The sequence below is a fragment of the Hippoglossus stenolepis genome, chromosome 20 (genome assembly GCF_022539355.2).
Source record: "Hippoglossus stenolepis isolate QCI-W04-F060 chromosome 20, HSTE1.2, whole genome shotgun sequence".
NCBI lineage: Eukaryota > Metazoa > Chordata > Actinopteri > Pleuronectiformes > Pleuronectidae > Hippoglossus > Hippoglossus stenolepis.
The window spans coordinates 18,342,709-18,361,959 of NC_061502.1; the positions used below are offsets into that span (position 1 = coordinate 18,342,709).

A 19,251-nucleotide genomic window follows, 5' to 3' on the forward strand; every position below is an offset into this window, starting at 1 on the left:
TCAGTGAAAGTGTGTGTGAAGGTGTGAATGTGTTTGTTAGAATCAAGATCGAAACGACAGTTCTCCTCTGTTCCAGTCAGTTTCACTCAAGTCCTCTGGATCTTCTGCACAGAGAGATCAGATGATCCTGGTAGTGACTCTGCTGAGTATTTACCTACACTGAGACATTCTCCAGTATCCAGACAGTTTGATTCCTCCTCGGGACAGACTCTGCTCTTACACCCAGTGACCAGTTTGCACTGTCTCCAACCAGGACGTCCCAGCTGTGAGTCCCTGGTTAAACCCTCAGATCCAGGACTAAGGAGTGTGTCAAACCTCTGGATTGTCAGAGCTTCTGTCTCTCTCCTCGTCTCAAACTGGTCAGATCTTCAGACAGGACGAGTTCTGGATGAGCAGAGTTTGAGTCCAGAACCACAGGACTGTAGGAGACCCACGTCCTTCATCTTGTTCAGATGTTGAGCTCAGGTTGCCCAGATGTTTGGCCTCGTCTATCAGGCTCCTGAGGCCAGCTGTGGATCATCCAGCAGGGCGCTGCTGGACTGGGTTCCCACTGCAGCTGTAGTTGAGCAGAGGCAGGGCGTCTTCAGCTCTCAGCTGCGTCCTCTGTGGTTCTGATTGTGTCTGAAAGAGCCGTTATGTCTCTGCTCAGAGCCTCCAATCTTCTTCTTCATCATCTGACTCTGCTCCTCTTCTCCTTCAGTACAGTCATCCTGGCCTCCTCTTCCTCCTCCAGAAACTGATGAAGCTTTTAAACTGCTCCCTTGATCTGCGTCTCTGTAGTGCGGCCTGGACCTTAATGTGTTCTGTTTGTTCACTCTACTTTAACACGTTCAAAACACTGCTTCTCCTTCAAGGGCTCAGAGTTTCCTGAAGCTGCTTCTTGTGTTGTTGTGCAGCTTCATCGATGGAGTCTCGAATCTGTGAGTCGCTGTGTTTTCTGAATCTCTGGAATGACACACACTGGCTGCTGATGGTCCAGACAGAAGAGTCTGAGTTTCTCTGAGTGCAGACTGCAGAGAGCATGTGAAGAGCTCACAGTCTCTCTCCTGTAAGAAGGTCTCACACAGGTTCTTCAACACCAGGTTAGAAGGTGGTTCTGACCTTGAAGATCTTCTCTTACAAAGTGGACATCTTTTACTTCTTTGTCTTTCCACTGACTCTTCACACAGTCTTTACAGAAGCAGCGGCTACATGACAGAACGACAGGATCTCTGAAGACATCATGGCAGACAGGACAGCAGTGATCCACTTCTGATCTGGAAGCCATTGAGTCTCAGGTGAAGCTGAGAAACAGACAGTCAGTCAGTCACAGCTCCTGAACTTCACTGAGGTTTACTTCCTGTCTGAGTCAGGGGTGTGTTAAACTCGGTCAGTGTGTGGAGCGTCGGCAGGTTGTAGTTTGACTCTTCTCCTGTAGCTGGACTCACTCAGGACGTCTGGTCTGGTTTAACAGTTTGGTTGGTTTGGAAGGTGAATGTGATCGTCTGGTTTTCAGCCTGCGTCTCTTCCAGGAGTAACAGATGTTTCCTGGTTTCTCAGGTGAGTCAGGAGAGGTGGAGCTTGAGATGCTGGATGATAAAACCTGTAAAACCTGAAACAAATGTACAAGCAGCCCTGCTGCCAGTACAAAATATACCCCCTTATGGACTGCACTCTAACACTTTAACTCTGCTGTGCCAGATTCATCTGCCTGTGCAATATCAGCAGTTCATGTGCAATACATTCACTGTATATTCTCACGCTGCACATATCTTCACTGTCTTTACACTATTACATTAGTTTAATTACATTCATATATTTCTATCGTTTTAAATTCCCTCACACTTAAGTATTGCATGTTACTTATTACCTGCTGATGTCTTTTTGACTCTTGCTGCTGTAATACTGCAAATGTCCCATTGTGGGACTAATAAAGGATACGTCTCATTTTCAGTTAAATCTGCGTTTTAAAATTTATTTGAAAACTGAAATTTAGACGTCTACAGTTTAGGAGAGCTGGTCAAACATCTGCAAAAATTATTATCATGAAAATAAATGTCAAATACAAGTTTTAAAAAAGCTGACATCTGTAAAGTCATTCCATAGACTTAACTAAAACACATTTACTTTTACATACTTACATACTTGCATTTTAAAGCTATTGAGCAGATGCAAATATCCCAAAATGAACCAATATCCACAAATAACCAGTTTCACTTGTGACTTATGAGGTCAAAAGGATTTCAGGTCTTTCAAGTCAGTTTCCCTTCACTTCTCTGTCATATTGTTTGCTTTTCTGGACAAAAGGTTCAATACATTCACAAGCTGCTCTGCTCTGTCGTCCTCGCAGCTTCACAGTCAGCAGTCAATTCGGTCCTAATTATGAAAGTTATTTCGGCCCCGGAGAGCCCTCCGACTGAGAGAGAACGAGGACATTTACCCGTCCTGTCATTTTTAATTAGATCAGATTTGTACCATCTTAAAGGGCCCGCGGAGGGGCGGCAGGAGTTCAACTGGCGTTTCTGTGTCTGAGCCTCAGTTTGCTCAGAGGCAGGATGTTCAACAAGCTCCACGAGAGGGTTCTACTGACTTTACCACCTCATGCCTGGAAGCTGCCACGTTCAATGTAGTATCAACTGCACTCCTCCTGTTAAATCTGAATTTATTCATTATTATTGCACTGGGCAGAGGTTGTTTTTATATCTAACTATGAGCTTATCTTGCACTTTAGTTTTCAACCAAAGCAGAATTATGAATGTGTCTTCCTGATTTACAGAGTTTAATAGAAGCAGCGTCTCCTCGATGATTCACATGTCTGAGTATTTTTGAAGTGGAACAAAACCCAAATCATCCACATCAAAACGCCCAAATGACTCAACTGGAAAAACTTTGTACTTTTCAGTTATTAAAACCAACGGTGCTGGGGAGGGAAGTTAACGAGGAAGAATCAATTAACGTTTAGGCTACGAATTAGACGTGATGGTGAAAACTATCGGAATCATTTACAAGTTAGCAAGCACACAAACAAACAGAAACACAGGGATGAGTTATTTTTAACTTTTCTGTCTTTATATGAAATAAACAAACAAAATATAAGGTATTTTGAGGTATATCTAAGGTGTAAGTGTATAGTATTTCCTAAAAGGTCAAACTATTTGTTAACTTCTTAAAATGAACAGTAACAAAGATGTGTATGTGTATACAGAGCTTTTGTGAACACACGGGTCTTCCATTGAATGTCAAATGATGTGAAGAGTATTTTGTATAACAGACACAGACAGAGGAGAGAACAGACGTCTGTCAGCTGCGTTTACTGAACCTGCTCCGCTCTGTGAAGGGAAATCTCATGTTCCCAAATCTTGATCCAAATAATCTTTGATCTACAAAGGAAGTTCCACTGCAAACACGCACACGCACACACACACACACACACACACACACACACACACACACACACACATCCACACACATGCTCATGCCACTCCACTTAGATTCTATTGGATTTTATTAAATCTTCCCTGAGCTTTCACTTCGCGGCAGCGTCCATCAGAGGTTTATTATTTATCTTGTTGTCAAGAACTGGCAGCTCGTGGAATCCCGCAAGACTGAGAGTAATGGTTGTGTGTATACATATATATATATATATATATATATATATATGTGTGTGTGTGTATGATTATGTGTACTGCATATGGACGTCCCCCTGTGTATAGATGTATGCAAACTGTGTGTGTGTCTCTCTTGTGTTAAATTTAAAGCAAATGCTTTGCTCACAATGGGAAATCACATTCTGGCTAATTGCAGACATTAGCTCACTTTATTAGATCCATGCATTTCTGCATTATGCAAATATAGTTAAAAATGCAAATGTGCTCACTCGGCACTAATCACTGATCTCAGCAGAGCGACTCTTCGATGCATGATAGAAGCAGAAAGAAGAATACATTAACAATAATTGGTGTAAACCAATATTGTGATTATGTCTCTTAACGTTTGCTCTCACTGTCTCACGTGTGACCGGAGCTTTACTCAGACAAAAGGCAAACACTGAATACATTACAGATGCAAATGACCACGCTGCAGCACAGATGTTGTTATCAGATGTGTTTTAATGTGACTAATCATTTTAAGGTGTAAAATCAAAGCAGTTAAAAGTTTGGGAACGTTTTCCTACGATCACTGAATAAAATATCCTCCTGCTCTAAAGCATGAAGATACAGCAGCGTGTGTTTGTGTGTGTGTCGATGAACCGACTCTTAACAACCACTCAAAGTGTTTAAAAGTAGACGTTGTATTCGCTGCAGCACTTTTCTATCACACATCATTTACAGGCTTAGGGGCAACTCGGGTGTCAGTGTCTTGCCCAAGGACACTTCGGCAAGCAGAGGTGAAGAAGTACTGATACGATATGACTTGGTTTTAAATAAAAGTATTCATAAAATAAAAATAATTAAAAAGCAACTAAATATGGGAATCAGCAGGTTTGAATAAAGAATGAACATTGACATTTTGAACACAAAGAGAACCTTGTACAGATTGTTTTCACTGTGAGGCCATTTGTGATTGATTGACTGACTGATTGATTGATTGATTGATTGATTGAAAGCAGAAGGAAATTACTCAATGACAGTATTAATATAAAAATTGATAAAATGACGTATTAAAAGAATGTAAACTACTTGTTATATTCACAAAATCAATTACTGTTGGAACTTGTGTGTATGACATTTCCATGTTTGTCCTGAATTGTATATTTGTACACATGGTCTCTTGATTTCCAATGAGAAAATACCTCTACAGGAGCAGTAGATTGTAGTATTAGTAGCAGGTGGAGTTTAAAGTACAAGTTGTTATTCCATCCAAAGCAATACAGAAAATATCAATATTTATTTAGAGTCACAAGATAAATCATCAAGTCTTGACTGAATAAAGAACTTCAACAAGCGTGTGTTCGTGTTTCTGACTGTTCTCTAATCTCAGTTCTTTTTGTTCCATTTTGAATAGTTTTAACTTTTTTAGTCACTTTGACTGAAACAGTGAATCTGACTGGTTTAACTTTTAACTCAGCTCTGGATTTTAAAAGTTTAGGATGTTTTTCATGTCCGATGTTAATGTAAAAACTAAAAGAAAAGTAGTGAAGAAAAAATATGTACATTTCCCCTTGAAACTCGTAGGAGCAGCCAAAACACTCGAGTACAAGTACTTCAAAAATTGTCCTTAGGTGCAGTACTTGAGTATCTGCACCACTTTCCTCCCTTTCACAACATGAAATCACTCTCTGCAGACGCACTGAGATGATAACCGCTGCACTCTCCCTACAAAAATATCCATTACATATAATAACAGTCATCTTATAAAACATTTTTCATTTTGCCCGGCCATTACTCGGCGTGAAACATCAAGTGGTTACACTGGGGATTAATGATATGAGGACTTCGGTGGCCGGTGGGGAAACGAGCAGAGGAGAAGAAAAAACAAAAGCTGAGTGGTTCGAGTCCATTTCTCTTTCCAACGTGCTCCTCCGGGACTTTCTTAAAAGGCATTTCAGGCTGGAGAGTGTAATTTGCCTCAAACCGCTGGAAATCGCTGCTGAATTTTTTTGTGTGCCTTGTGGATCATATTGGATTCCTGAGGCTTGGGAAAGTTTTTTTCTGTTTTAACACTCTGTGAGCAGCCTTTTCTTCTGTGGGTTGTCAGGGAGGAATGAAAAGACTGGTTAGAGGCGAGAACGCTCGAGAGCCGAGATGTGCTTCACCACGAGAATCCTTAAAATACTGCAGCTCGGCCTGTAGCCGGTTTGATTGAGGAGAACCTTAGATGCTCGCTCGCCGGGGATCTCGTGGTGGAGGACGCTCCTCAGGGAAACCCCCCCGACAGTCCCCACATTTCCTTTCCTCTTACAAAATGTTAAAGTCCCAGCCTCCGTCGCAGAGCCCTGATAAACAGGATCTGCTGGAGGAAATGCGCTGAATCCATCAGGCCACCATTACCGAGGGTTAGCCGCTGACACATTATACACCAGGGTCCCTTTTTCTTTCAATCAATCGCCTGCATATAGACCAGCACGAGCCCCCGAGGGCACAACACCCGGCCGGTGGTGCACATGCACGTGCACATAAATGCCTTGATAAGGAAATAACCAAATAACAGAGAGCAGACGCACCTAAAGACACTGTTTTTGTTCCCCGGCGGCTGCCACAGGTCAGAGACCAGTTTATAAAGCTGTTACCTTCCTATTCGGTGTGTATGTACCCCCTGCATTCAATACAGCTCGTCATAATGTAGCAGATAAAGTGCTGATACGGCTGCAGCTGACACTATTATACACCCCCACCAGGGAGACGGGTATGGATGGAGAGAGAGAGAGGAGAGAACGAGTGGGTGGATGGATGGAAGGAGGGATGGGAGGATGGACTTGAGTGTGTGTGTGTGTGTATAAGCAATTTGGTGTGGCAACTTCAGATGAACCTATTATTTGTCAGCGGCTGAGTGAGAGTGAGAGAAAGGGCAATATGGATGGAAAGTGGCGGATTTGCTGGCAGCAGTCTCTTACTCAGCAGAGGAGCCACAAAGCATGATGAAAAATGCCTCAGAGTGTGTGTGTGTGTGTGTGTCTGTGTGTCAACAACTTGCCATGAACTGAGAGCTCAGAGAGGCAAGTCTGACACCTAGAGGATGGTGTGATGTAGTGATGTCAGATAGCACCAGCTGAGCTTTGCAGGAATCCTTCATGCAACATTGGAGGACAGATGGTAGAAGGGTGGATAAATCCTCTTAGAACAACTTGCAGGTTTGAGATACCAGTGAATCAGTGTGTTGGAAAAAATGCTGTTTATTATCTACCATATATAATTGTATTTGCACTACAGGGACGTCTGGAGTTGTTTCCCTTGAGAGCGATGAACAGGAAGTGACGTGGCATAAGGGAGACATATTAGATAACTGTGTACTTTAATAAATATGCATGTCGATGCTGGTTTTTAAAGTGAAAAGGTTGAAAATGTATATTTAAGCATATAAGCAGCTTCAGACCGACCTGGGACTAAAACTTTAAAGACCATAGAATTAGTTATTTTGAAGAAAAGATGGTAAATGGTCTTTATTTACCACTTTTCTAGTCTCGATGACGTGTGCAGGTTAAATTTTAAGTTTCGAACTTGCTAATTTTCTCTGTTTGTGTAAACAAGATGATTAAATACCATCACTTCATTCGTTTTAAACCAATTAACAGTTTCTCCCAGTTTTCTCCCAAAAGCCTCGACCACCAAACAAAGAGGACGATGGAGGGAATCTGAATTAGTCTGATCATCGCGTCGTCAACACAAAACAACACACAGTTAGGATTCGTATTTCAAAACCTTTTATTAATTTGCTCTTTAACTCATGAGCCTGTACTGAAAGGCTTCACCCAACAAACACACACACACACACACACACACACACACACACACAGTAACATGGTTACATGCATGAAAGCACACACACAAAAGACACAAAGGAGTGAATTCATGACACGTCATATAAAAGCTGTTTGAAAACTTTTTTGAACCACACACACAGATCGAGTGTCGACTCGCACTCTGGGTGACGTGTTAACAGGCAGGTTTCTTTTTTTAATGCTGAGCTGCTTTTTCTTTTAGACCCAGTGAACGTCAGCGCTTCAAGTTTCAAAACAAATTTGGCAAACGAAGCAGACGGAGGTAGCGCTTCATAAAAGAAGTGATGATTTATGATTTGACACTCGAGACCTGACAGGAGAATTTGGCTCGTTCGTATAATTTCCTCCACGACCAAGAGCTTTAACTCCTCTGCATTGCTGGTTATAGCCGCCAAATAAATAGCTTCAATATAAGGATTTTAAAACTCCTCTAGATTTAATTTGGGAAACTTTTACTAAAAAGAAACGACACACTTCAGAACATCAGTTAATCCTGAGGCTTACAATAAGAAGCACCCACCGGCCCAGCACTTGTCAAACTCCTTCTACACAAAGTCCTGACGTGTTGTTCTTCTGCTTTTATGAGCTTTGTTCCTCTGAGTTCCGGTGTCACAGTTACCGCTCCTGCTTTCATTTATTCTGTCTCATCTTCCTTCCCTCGTAACAGACTTATACGAGGCCTGTAAAGTTTCTGTGAGTATAAATGAAAGGTTCAATGTCAAGCAACTTCTAAACTTATTGTGGGGAAAAAAAACTCAGTACGCAAGTTCAGTAACAAGAACGTGAGAAAACGGATAAAGAAAAAACAGAATTCATATTCAACACAAAAAAAACATATTCCTTTGGTGTAGCTGGTAGTGCTTCAGTATAAATTAACGCTCTTTCCTCTGGAGTTTGGCAACAACATGCGACATTAGACTTGTAGCATCATCTCCGCAGCGTAAAACAAAGACGGACGTACCGCTGCTGGCAAAACGCCTGCAACAACCAAAAGGCCTCGAGTTTGTGACAAGTTCAACTCAAAAGATATAAATTGTTTTTTGCTCATAAAAGTGCCCAAAACAATAATAACGAATTAAAATGTTGGTATTCATCCAGTTTAGCACCTTTTGTTTCACACACACACCAAAACAAAGGAGTGAAAAAAGGAGAAAACAATAGCAAAAGACATTTAGGATAAAAGCTCCACACCACAATTCATTAAAGTGCTCAAAATAAAGACAGACGGTGAGTAACAGACAAACTGGAGCTGAGGGAGAAGACGGAGAACACCACCGAGAAAAAAGCCACGCTGATTATTACGAGGATACAAATCAAATGCATTAATGGAAACCGTCCACGATCCTGAGAGGAGCCCGTCACACATTCAGGAGCTTTTCACGAGGCTCCAAGGCTGGTTGGTTAGTCAGACTGAGCCCAAAGCAATGTACCCTCACAGGCCCGGCTCATCGTCTGGTTTTACGTACGCGTATAAAAAGATTTTCAATAGAAGAGTCTAAGGAAGAGAAAGAGAGGCGAGGAGAAGACAGAGAAATTAAAGAAAAGGAAAATTAAAAGCGGTTGCGCCGTCTCCACATGGCTTTTGTTCCACCCTCTCGTAGTGAGAAGCCGCGTCGACTCGATGCAGAACGGGGCCGAGGCGTCGGTGAGAGGATTTGACCTTCTGAATCTCCTTTGGCTAACGAGGTCGCTGAGTTACAGGCGAGCGACGGCGGCTTTCTGAGTCGGAAGTTTCCCTCCTGGACAAACAGATGAAGAATTTCAGATGTTTTTAAAAGACCTGGAGGATCCAAAAAGTCTTTGTATTCCTGTCGGTTTGTTCAGGCGCCAACACACAGCGTGTCTCTTACCTAGAGTGTCTTCCAATGAGTTCACCATCACCTTGTTGACCTTTAGAGTTCCCGGCTCCGCTCTGAAGTAGAAACATTGAAGTCACTTTGAGAACCAAACGCTCTCTGCAGATCCACAGCTTAAGACTATTTCTTTGTTAGAAAGTACTTTTTAAAAATCATTCATTTAGCTTCTTAATATCTCAACATCATTACTCCACATATGAAGGATTATTCTGCATCAAACCAACCGGGGACAGAAGGATGATTAAAACCAACGCACCCTTTGATTTTCCGTACGGCTCCGAGTCTCAGCAAAGCTGCCAGAGAGTTCTTCTGGAGGTCAGAGGACAACACCTCAGTGTATCTTAGTTGACCTGGAGAACACACCACGAACACAACACACACACACACACACACACACACACACACACACACACACACACACACACACACACACACACACACGTCTTTATTCAGTCGACAGCTGAGGTGAAAACACAGACCAGAGGCGATAAAACGTGTGAAACCTGCGAGAAGAAGTTTGAGGATGAACTTCCGGACGGCCGGAACAAACTGTTTCTCTGTCAGATCCTCTGTGGCCTCTTCACACAGGAACCTGCACACCACCTGAGACAACACACACACAGACAGACACACAGACACACACAGAGAAACAGATGTACAGTTAATGCTGAGTTGACAGCACCCTCTAGAGGACATCAGCAGTCAGCACACACACAAACCTTCACTAATGACAGTTCTGATGCGATTACGAGCTGCACAAAACAAACTGCTGGATTTACATTTAAGGTTTTTTGGTTCACAAATAATCTGTCGACTCCACAAACTCAAACAGAAAATAATAAAGACCCAGAAGGCTAAATTTCAACTCTAACAAGCTTCAGGATCTTATCAGTGTGTAAAACCACTCTGTGTGTCTCCCTCACCTGGTATCCCTGTAAGAAGGGGTCCAGCATACTGGTGAGGAAGGCCAGTGTTCTGTGTCCTCTTTCCGTCACCACAACCTCCTGCTGGGAAACCTGCAGCGCTCCAGTCTTCACCAGAAGGAAACAGGCGTCCTCGAAGTCCTGCAGGACACACAGCAACTTATTGTACCGGCCACGATAAAGGGGCCAAAGATTAATTGAGTGTATAAATGGTGTTCCTCACCTGCACTGTAGCTCCAGGACAGAGGATGAACTCGTTGGACAACATGTTTCTGAGGAAGCTGAAGCTGTTGAAAACCTCCTCTGAAAAACACACAAAGATTCACACGCAGCAGAAGTCACCAACATGTTCTGTGTCTTAAACATTTAACAACCTGCTGTCGGCACATGTGAGCAGGTAAACAGCAGCGTCAGTCTTACGCTTGTTGTTGGATGAGGCGGCGTGGACGGCCGAGGCGAGCAGTGCCGGTCGGAGAAAGATGTGCAGAGCCTGGTTCCTGTAGGAGGCGCAGGAGAGGACGGTGACTGCCTGGCTCAAGAGCTCCTCTTCTGGGGTAGCGGCTCTGGGAGGCTCCCCCGGGCCTGATTGTTCTGCTGCGGGCAGGAGGTGGAAAAACTGTTTTTATCTGTTCCTGCCTTTGCTTACGTGGCCTCAAAGTAAGTTGCTTTATGATTGAGTGGCAGCAATGTAGGATTGTGCAGATGCGACAAGGAACAAAAACAAACATAAGTAAACACAAACCTTGTTCCAGCGCCAGCTGAACTCTTCCCTCAGAGATTGTCACCAGACCTCGATGCAAAGAGAGACTTGAGGAGACGACTTCTGATGGAGGAACGTGGTCTGAACGAGAGAAGTGGATGAAGAAGATATGAAGAAAGGGACCCGGGAGGTTTAACTGGATCCAACACCACAGAATAACGTCTTTTGTAAATCAGAACAGAGTCTCAGTGTCGCTGAGAACACAAAGTATCTGTCTAAAGGAGGAAGGGGGGGGATCAGACTCATACTGTACCAGGCCAGTGCAGGAAGGCTCCATACTGTCGTGAAAGATCCCTGAGCCACACAGCTTGTTCAGTCAGCTCGTCCAGTGCGGTCGCCTGGTTCTGATGGTGGCTCTGGAGCAGCAGGGAGGCCAGAAGGACCCACGGCTTCAGGACCATGTTCTCCTCCTGAGCCCGAACCAGCCTGTAGGCCGAGTCGTTCACCAAGTTAGAGATCTCCTCACTGGGCCTCCTGGGGATGTGTCTGAAAGTGGACAGGTCACAGTCAAGTGCATGTTTCTTCATTTACATCTACGTCTGTCAGAATCTTGTTGTTGTTTAATGTCTGAATGTCGTACCTTGGTAGGAGGTTGAACTGGCTGCGGTCGATTTTGCCCTGGGCCAAACTCCTGACCGACACGGGTTCACCAAAGTACACGTGGATACTGCCGTAGTCTTCACTGAGGACCTTCCTGGCTTTAATCAGACCCTACAGAGCACAGGGAGGGGAATCGGTATGAAATATAACTTCTGATGTCTGCAGGGTCTAATGTAAATGAACACAAATGTGTAAGGGACTCACTGAAGTGGACTCTTTAGGTTTGGGAACACCCAGCAGTTCTCTGGCGTAGAGCGACTCCTCTAGGATCCTCTCATAGCTGATGCTGACTGGGACCAAGTTGAGGTCAAACACTTCCCCTTTAAAGAACGGATCCATCACTATATTCAACAGACCTGGAGGAAGACGAGGATTCAAATCACAGTCAAAAAACACAACTGGGACATTTTCAGAATTTGACTCTACTCACTATAAAGGACGCTGGTATTTAAACAAATTTGCCTCAAAGGGTTTTACAATCTTTACAATCAGCTTTAATATGTGTACAACTCTCCATCCTTATATCCTTGATATAAATTGTATGTTTTAATAAAAACCTAAAAGAAATTGTAGAAAGTTTGTTTGTTCCTTACCTAACTTTGGAGTCAAAGATTTGCTCGTTCGACTTCTGGTTCCTTCCAGGAAAAACTCAACGGGTGCGAATCCATTCTGGAGTAAAAAACCTCGTTAAGACCATAATGAATGAAATTAAAGACGTTTGTCAAGTACAATTATTTAAACTTCTCCATATTCAGAGATAAGGCGAAATGGCAGAGAAGAGAATAACTGTGTGTCGCTGTGTAATAATTACAGAAGAGGGCTTTCAAAAAACTAAGATGGCTCTGACTCACTCCTCCTGAACCACAGCACAATGTTTTTAACTCCTTAAAAAGAATAAAAGCCTGCAGGAGAAACGGTTTCCTCACCTTAACCATGGTCTTGACATATTCTGAGAAGATGGCCCAGTACAGCTTGTCGGCACCGAAGGATCGTCGAATGAAGAAGGCTCCGGACATCCGCAGCATCTCCCCGACAAACTTCATTCCCATGAAATCTGCAGAGAAAGTCCCTTTTAATCCATGTGCAAATAGTTGTGGTGTTTGATTGAATAAACTCAGCATTAACACTCGTGTTCTTTGTGTTTACCCATGCCAGCAGCGATGACAGGTAGAGCCACGTCATAGGTGTACATGATGTATGACATCAGCAGGAAGTCCATGTAGCTTCGGTGACTGGGCAGCAGGATGACCGGGTGCTCCTGAATGGCCTGTTGCAGCTGCAGACAATTCAAACACAGGTTGTGTGCGTCAGTCGACCTTAACGATGTTTGCGACCTCTCTCAGACACGTTGGCGTTGTGTATCTTGGTCGTGTGTGTGTGCGCTCACCCTCTGGATTCCCTCCTCATTGACACAGATGCTCCTGAACAGGGTTTTGAAGACTTTGCAGAGCGTGAAGGCGAAGAAGCGAACGGTGCTGAGCTGCAGGTTGTGAGCCATCTCCTCCAAGATGGCCGACGCCTCCTCCTGGATGTCATCAACGGCTCGGCCCGTCTCTAGGCAAACCTTTACAATTCAAAAGGAAATATTACAGGGTAATAATAATAGAATAACATAGTTTTAAAGCTTTTTTGACTATGCATTTGACGGAGGCCTATTTCTCCAACCCTCTTGTTCATAATATAACAATATGAAACCTGGAGAGGAAAACTTTAAAGATGGTCAAGTGTGTATTTGCAATATTCTGAAAGCTTTTTAGAAATGAATGTATATTTATCTCCACCAAGGAGGTTGTGTTTTCTTTGCTGTTTGTCTATTACACAGGAGCCACCGAACCAATTGTATTACAGCTTGCTAATTGTGTGTTTATTTGTGTAAGTACACTGAACGCAACTACACCGGAGTCAAATTCCAAGTATGTGTACTTAATAAAGCTGATTCTGAACTAACCTGCCACGTTTTCGGTGTAAAATCATAACCAAGCGTCAGTCGGGTACAACCAGAAACACAAACTCGTGTCACCCCCCCCTCTATACGTTACCTGGCTGATGACAAAGCGCAGCTGATCGGACCGCAGCACCATGTTCTTCAGCGAGCTGGCTGTGCAGGGAGAGAGTTCTTTGTACAGAACCGGGCTGTAGCTCCTGAACGCGTATCTCAGGTCACTGGAGTTCCTCCTCTCCTCCAGAAGGTCCTCGAACTCATCTCTCTTCTTCAGCATGGGGTCTCTGTGCTGCAGAGCAGGAGACACACAACCCAGAGTCAGACACATGCATGAACCCACTACAACCACAGTACACTTTAATACACGTGTTACTGCAACAGAGTAAACATGCAAAGCAGATCAAACAGTAACTGGAGGTGTTTGCATGTCCTTCACTTTAGTTTTTCACTTTACATCTGATCAAATGTGAACAAATAACGTGTTTCTGATGAGTCATTGAATCACAGATATATAAACCTGTGACCTCTGAGTTTGTCAACGTGTTGTCACACCAGTGTCCTTCAGTCAATCAGCTGTTTGAATGAAATGTCAAACAGCAAAGTGTGGAAACAGCCACAGCCCCAGTTAGCTTGGAGTTAGCTTAGCCGCCGACAGCAAGAGCAAAACATACCGAATAACCAGATGTGGACGCCATGTTTTATCCCACTTTATCGGCACATTGACGTCGTGTCCGGTGAAGTTCTCCGGACTCGAACGTGTGAGCAGTTCGGACTTCTCTAAAAAAAAAAAAAAACACTTCAGGCGTGTTCACAGGGCACTTCCGTAGCATTTCCGCACGTACGGTGGGCGGGGAGGTCCAACCCGGAAGTGGAGCCCCATGTGCCTCACCGGTTTGTTGTCACGTTTAGCTGTGAACCTGTGAACTGTTCCTGCGCCGCGTCGTCGTGAAACCGGGGTTTTCACACGTAGTTTAAAATGAACTCCAAGTCAAACGGGGAAAAGGACGAAGATCAAGTGTTTCTCGAACAGTTGTTGGACAAGTTTTATGAGTTTGGTGAGTGGGACGTGAGTTAGCGATGTGGCTAACGGGGGCTAATGGAGCTGATGAACTATGAATGATGTCTTAGCTTATTTAAAACATCTGGATTTAGCTTTACCTCAAGTTACCACGTTACAAATATGAGCTGGTTGTTCTATTTCCCTCAATGTGAAACAACTGATACGTACACATGTGCAATAACTATACGTGCACATGTGTTGATTACTTAGATTTGTGTATTCGATTATGTCTAAACACAGAGATCAATACTGACATCTGACACCGCTGCTTGCAGATAATGGACCTGCATCAAAAAAGAAGCTCAAGAAGAAGAAGAGAAACCGGCGTGAGGAAGATGAGGAGGAGGAGGAAGAAGAGTTCACTGCAGTGAAGGATATTTGTGTTGACACTAAAGATGAGCAAGCAACAAATACTGTTACTGAACAGCAGCAGCAACCGCAGACAGGTGAGCAGCCTGGGAAAATACTGTGGAAAATACTTTTAATACTCTCCTCTAACTTTTTTTGATTTCAAGGATCATACCACGAGCTCTCAGATGATTTGTTTTGACCTGTTTACATCATCCACCACTCGTTTCTCCACTTCCCTTGTTTTACTAATTGTTTTATCGTCTCACGCAGGTTCAGCCGTCCGGCAGGTGAGTCAGGTCGAGGTCGTGACTTATCAAGATTACAGAAAGAAACTGAAGACCAGTCAGACGCCAGCTTCAGACAAAACACCTGTGAGTCAAAGATACTTTAGCTTTTCTCCGTGTTCTTCATTATAAAAGTACAGATGAGGCTAAAAAACCTAGTCTGAGGATGTGATGAACTTTTGTTTTCCAGTTGATATTTTTGAAACCTTCTTGTCGTCGCTCATTCATCTCACGTTCCCTCTCCTCTCGTCTTTGTTTCCTCTTGGTTCTGTTCTCACTTCAAGGCTCCTCAGATCCCGGAGAAGACACAAAGCGACTCGCTGGATGAAATCAATTTAGAAAAGGTACAATTTTACTCTTTAGTTTAAATGTTAAGTGCGACATTTATTTCGAGAATGAGCAGGAGCTAATTTAAGTTAACAGGTTTATTAATAAACAGTTTAATGTCTCACTACACTGTATCTGTGAACGTGCACATCAGGCTCGGCTGGAGGTCCATCGGTTCGGAATCACCGGATATAAGAAGGAGCAGCAGCGTGTTTTTGAGAAGGACAGAGCCATCATGCTCGGAGCCCGAGTAAGGACCCTTCGTTACTCTTACTCTGTTCTGTCCTCAGTATCAGAACCGTCTGAGTGACCAGTTTTAATTACTGTTTCTTCTTCAGCCTCCTAAGAAGGACTACGTCAACTACAAGCTGATGCAGCGACAGATTAAAGAGAAGAAGGAGAAAGCAAAAGAGGAAGTTCAGCCGGTAAGACGTGAAAGTGTGTCGCATCAAACAGAGGTGTCACTGTTACTTATGTGATTATTATGATCATTTAAATTCTGACCGTGTTTCTCTGCCTCGTAGGACTTGAAGAAAAAGAAGAAGACGAAGACGAATAATCAGAGGTGAGTGAATGAAGTGTTATGTTTATGTTCATGCACTCTACTCTCTTCTGGTGCATCTCAGTGTTTGAACCTTGTATTTCGCTTCTCTCTCGTCCCCAGGGACAGGAAGAAGGTGTCGTCCGGCTCTGGCTCCACCCCCTCGGGTCAGGTGGGGCGCTTTAAGAACGGGCTGCTGGTCCTGAGCTCCAAGGAGATCCAGAAAATTAAAGGCAACAAGAGAAGCAAATAGGTTCGTTCTTGTGCTTCTGCTAAGAAACTGAAGCACAGGAATGAAGAGGAACTGGACGAGAGCTGCTCCTGATGTGACCCGTGAGGCTGATTTCCTGATTTCCTGACGTGTCGCTGGTCTGCGCTGGAAATATGGCGACGGCCTGACTGGCGACCGGCCGCTGAGTCAGAAATCCAATCTATCGATTCCCCCTGAAATGGAGCCTGAGCGTTCCTGGGTGGGGCAGCACATTAATGCACGAGACTGGAGACTCTGCTGAATCATATTCCATCACAATTTATTTATTTTTTGTTTTTATAAATGACCACAAAAAGAAAAAGAAAGACATTTCTGCTGTTTTTTTTAAATGATGCATTTCTCATATACAAACCATGTCAGTCTTACAAAACATTTATATTGGCAGGAAGAGAGGGACAGGATGGAGGGAAATCTTCAAATTAGAAATGTACACACATGTTTTCCATGAAGAAAGACACATATAAACACGTTGCCCATGAGAAAGAGGAAGGGATTTTGCCAGTGCAGCAGATTCTCCGTTATTCTAGATGTAAACATTGAGGTCTTCACAGAAACGATAAAGACTTATGGCGACAAACGGAACCTGCGATCTGACCGTGTGCGTCTGAGGGTGAGGTCACAACTTCTCACACCGTTTTCCTAAAGCAGCTTTTTGCATGTAGACATTTCACCGAAGACGAGCGTGAGGAAATCTGAAGTTTATCTGCAGCACGTCGCTCGTCTCGAAGCTGTAAGCGCACGTTTGACTTTCCAGGTGGTTTTGCAGCCAGCGAGCATCGTACAAAAAGAAAAATAAATATGTAATTCAGTATATTTACATACTCAAGCGTAGATATATTTTTTTTCCTCTGATGTGTTGAAGGTAAATAAATAATGGTGACATGCTGTATTGTCCCAGCACCACATGTTGAGGTCAAATATGTCACATTCGTGGGGGGGGGGGTAAAGGGACATGCCGTACAATACCACATCTACACAGGAGTGACGATGATGTGAATCATTTTAAATATGTGATCTTTGTCTGTTTTCATATAAATATCATATAAGAAACTCTTGAGTTCCTGAAGCTGCAGCAGTATGGCTCAGTATAAAGTTTTATTTCCTCCAGTGAAGATTTCCTAAGTTTTGTTTTGACATCGACGCAGCCGGCGGACACGTCACCTCAAAACACCCGGACGTGCAGAATTTAAGGAGAGAGATTATCCAGATTTCATGATTGATGTCTCACTTTGCTCGTGGGCTCTGAAAATCTATTCCTGGTCTCAGAGGAGTGAACCTCAGGGCAGGTTTCTCCTCTGATGGGGGGGGGGGCGCTCACTGTTGTAGAGCAGAACAACCAGGAAGCCTCACATGATGCAAATGTAGCCCTTAGGTGGTAACTGGCAGTCTGGCACATGTCAGAAAGAGAAAAATCCCCTTTGGCAGAAAGTTGGATGTGATTTCTGCGTCAGGAGAAACTAAGTCTGACTGGGAAAAGGAAAGATGGTATATGTAAATTGAGATTAGAAAATAAATGCAATTAAATTTCTTAATTTGTGACTGAAATGTTTCGTTAAACCTCCATTTACAGGTTTTTTTAGCTGATGGAAGCAGAAGAAAAAACAGTTTTGTCTTTTCAATTGATCTGAAATTTGCTCATTTGCACATCAAGCAAATAGCAACATTTGAAAGACACTCAGATGCTTCAGTAGAGCAAAGAGGACGATGAGTCTCTGTGGATGTTGCAGCAGTTTCTGTAAAATGTACACAAAGTCAATCAGCGTCATACTTAAAGTATTGATTATGGCCACTTGATTATATTTATTGAGCAACTTGCTTATTTAAAATGATGTAAATGTCAGAGATTTAACATTCTACATAACTAAATTCATATAATCCTCATCTCCTAAAAAGGCTCAGTCATTTTTAAATAGAAGAAACCTCAAATGGTAAGAAACAGCACAGAATGTACAGATATTTCCAGTTTGCTACTCTAGAAGTTTACTAATCGCTAAATTACTTTTAAAATAGGTGTCGTATTGAAAATAGACGTCATCGGTTCCTGTGTGAAAACCTTCTGTAGTTTACTGTTGCACTGTTTTTCTCTTCAGTCACATGGTTTTATTGGAAATTCCACAGAATAAAAAGGTCTTTTAAAGATAAATAACAATAATTTAACGACATCAACTTCTACAATGCAAATGCTATGTAATGTCCCTGATTGCATGTTTGAATATTTATGAAACTTACGGTACGAAATGGAGCAGAGGTTCTGACTTACTCGAAAGTTAAAATAAATCATAGTCGGTTGAAATGGAACAAGGTAATGAGACGAGAGAAACACACGGATGCTGTTGTTGGCGCCGTTGAACAGCAGGGGGCGCGCTGCCGCAGCAGTTGGCTTGAACGTCACTCGTTGCAAAGACAATAATAATGTTCAGTATTTACAGTACAGCTTCAGATATTCTTGTAAACTTGTTCGATGCTTGATCCATGCTTCATATTACACGTCGTTATCATAACTCAGTATTTACAGTTTGTGGATTCTCACACACACACACACACACACACACACACACACACACACACACACACACACACACACACACACTATATAAATATTTAAATATCGTCATAAAATTCAGGGTTAAATATTTTTTAAATTTAAAAATGAACCTTTCCTCTGCTGCATCCAGATACATGATCATATATATACAGGGGTACACATGTCAAAGTGATATAATATCGTTAGTCACAGTGGTTTGGTTGGATTTCAAAGCTCCTCACGTGTCCAATGCTGACGAGAAACGCAGCAGCTCAGCCTGATGTGACTTCTCAGCATCACGTCCACAGATGTGAAATGAGTCTGAAGCTCGACAGAGAGACTCACAGATGAGCACAGAATTAAATTACAATGAGACAACCGCGGTTTTCTCCTCC

The 19,251-nt window shown here is 43.0% G+C and overlaps 2 protein-coding genes and 1 pseudogene across 2 annotated transcripts; 1 reads left to right on the forward strand and 2 right to left on the reverse strand.

The window, feature by feature from the left end:
- Positions 1-325: 325 nt before the first annotated feature.
- On the reverse strand, positions 326-1,267 carry LOC124851203 (annotated as a pseudogene).
- Positions 1,268-7,322: 6,055 nt separating this feature from the next.
- On the reverse strand, positions 7,323-14,350 carry gnpat (glyceronephosphate O-acyltransferase). The gene is made up of 17 exons (XM_035143947.2): positions 14,170-14,350; positions 13,596-13,787; positions 12,944-13,120; positions 12,703-12,832; positions 12,483-12,610; positions 12,150-12,225; positions 11,761-11,912; positions 11,537-11,667; positions 11,210-11,442; positions 10,939-11,037; positions 10,617-10,790; positions 10,420-10,499; positions 10,197-10,337; positions 9,777-9,876; positions 9,530-9,623; positions 9,268-9,329; positions 7,323-9,156 (listed from the first exon to the last, which is right to left on the reverse strand). The coding sequence occupies exons 1-17, from the start codon at positions 14,191-14,193 to the stop codon at positions 9,113-9,115; spliced, it is 2,037 nt and encodes a 678-aa protein (XP_034999838.2). The 5' UTR covers positions 14,194-14,350; the 3' UTR covers positions 7,323-9,112.
- Positions 14,336-17,860, forward strand: c20h1orf131 (chromosome 20 C1orf131 homolog). Its single transcript, XM_035143950.2, has 8 exons — positions 14,336-14,553; positions 14,834-15,004; positions 15,180-15,280; positions 15,478-15,537; positions 15,675-15,770; positions 15,859-15,945; positions 16,045-16,085; positions 16,185-17,860. Exons 1-8 carry the CDS (start codon positions 14,475-14,477, stop codon positions 16,312-16,314), a joined length of 765 nt encoding a protein of 254 aa, XP_034999841.2. The 5' UTR covers positions 14,336-14,474; the 3' UTR covers positions 16,315-17,860.
- The last annotated feature ends 1,391 nt before the right edge of the window (positions 17,861-19,251 follow it).